Below are 1,543 nucleotides of genomic sequence, written 5' to 3'. Positions count from 1 at the left end.
TTCAAGTGATAGACTGGACCAGCAGAGTTCAGCAAACGATGACTCATGGGTTAAATCCTGCCTATTGCCTGCTTTTGTAAATAAAGTCTTGTTGGAACATAGCTACACCTATTCATTCACACATCATCTATAGCTCCTCTCTACTACAGCAGCAGAATTGATTAATCTTGACATTGACCATAAGGACCACAAAGCCAAATATGTTTGCTCTATGGTCCTTTAAGAAAAAAGTTTGCCTGGTCGGGTGTGGTGGCTCATGCCTATAATCCCAGCACTTTGAGAGGCCGAGGCAGATGGATCACCTGAAGTCAGGAGTTTGAGACCAGCCTGGCCAACATGGGGAATTCCCGTCTCTACTAAAAATACAAAAATTAGCTAGGCGTGATGGCAGGCACCTGTAATCCCAGCTACTCGGGAGGTTGAAGTAGGAGAATTGCTTGAACCCAGGAGGTGAAGGTTGCAGTGAGCCAAGATCATGCCGTGGCACTTCAGCCTGGGCGACAGAGTGAGACTCCATCTCAAACAAAGAGGCCAGGTGCTGTGGCTCCCACCTGTAATCCTAGCACTTTGGGAGGCTGAGGCGAGTGGATCACCTGAGGTCAGGAGTTCGAGACCAGCCTGGCCAACATGGTGAAACCCTATCTCTACTGAAAATAGAAAAAATAGCCAGGCGTGGTGGTGTGTGCCTATAATCCCAGCTACTCGGGAGGCTGAGGCAGGAGAATCACTTGAACCCAGGGGTGGAGGTTGCAGTGAGCCAAGATCGTGCCATGGTACTCCAGTCTGGGCAAAAAGAGCAAAATTCTGTCTCAAAGAAAAAAAGAAAAAGAAAAAGTTTACCTAGCCCTGTACTAAATAAAGACATACTGTCAAAGATCACAGGTGGCCAGTATTAGAACTGTTTCCTTACCTCTGTTGTTTAAACACAACAAATGACCTTGAGAAAAAAAAAGCCCCTCGCCCCTCAGCAGGGATGAATGTGCCTTGACTAACAGCAGGAGGTGGGTGGCACGTCAGCAAGAGCTCTAGAGCAGGCACTGGAAACCTGGGCTCCCACCTCAGTCCTGGGAAGCCTCCAGGGGCACTCCCAGCTCTCTGGGATCCCATTTCCTCATCTGCGTACTCAGAGTAACACCTGCTATGAGGAGCAAAGGTGATCAAGTCAAGAAAAGCTTCCAAATAAGACAGTCACCATTCAGATGAAAAGCACCATCAGCCCCACAGAGAAACCACTGGGGGTGACAACACCCTTAACCCGCAGACACACGCAGGCCGTGGGTTTGGTCTCATCTCTTGAGTGCCCCTAGGTGGGGTACGAGGAGCCTGCTGGGTCCTAGTCCCAGCTCTGTTCAAGAGCCCAGGGAACCCATAGGCCCTGGTAGTCTAGTGGCCCATTTCACAGCCTGGTAGCCTGAGGCCCAGGCATGCTGGGACCTGACCCTTTCCCCCTTGTTCCTGTTCACAGTGCAGGATTTGGACTGCTACACCACCGTTGCACAGCTGTGCCCTTTTGAAAAGCCAGCGACTCACTGCCCAAGGTAAG

General features: G+C 50.4%; 1 protein-coding gene across 1 annotated transcript in view; it reads left to right on the top strand.

Moving 5' to 3' along the window:
- The window catches only part of CRISPLD2 (cysteine-rich secretory protein LCCL domain containing 2), a 105,894-nt gene that overhangs the window by 65,629 nt on the left and 38,722 nt on the right, over positions 1 to 1,543 (top strand). Inside the window, exon 12 of the mRNA XM_011928058.1 lies at positions 1,466 to 1,538. Coding sequence (XP_011783448.1) covers positions 1,466 to 1,538 — 73 coding nt within the window. The remainder of the gene's footprint in view (positions 1 to 1,465; positions 1,539 to 1,543) is intronic.

Source organism: Colobus angolensis, unplaced genomic scaffold, assembly GCF_000951035.1.
Source record: "Colobus angolensis palliatus isolate OR3802 unplaced genomic scaffold, Cang.pa_1.0 Scaffold76, whole genome shotgun sequence".
Lineage (NCBI taxonomy): Eukaryota > Metazoa > Chordata > Mammalia > Primates > Cercopithecidae > Colobus > Colobus angolensis.
This window is presented reverse-complemented; position numbering and strand designations above follow the sequence as displayed.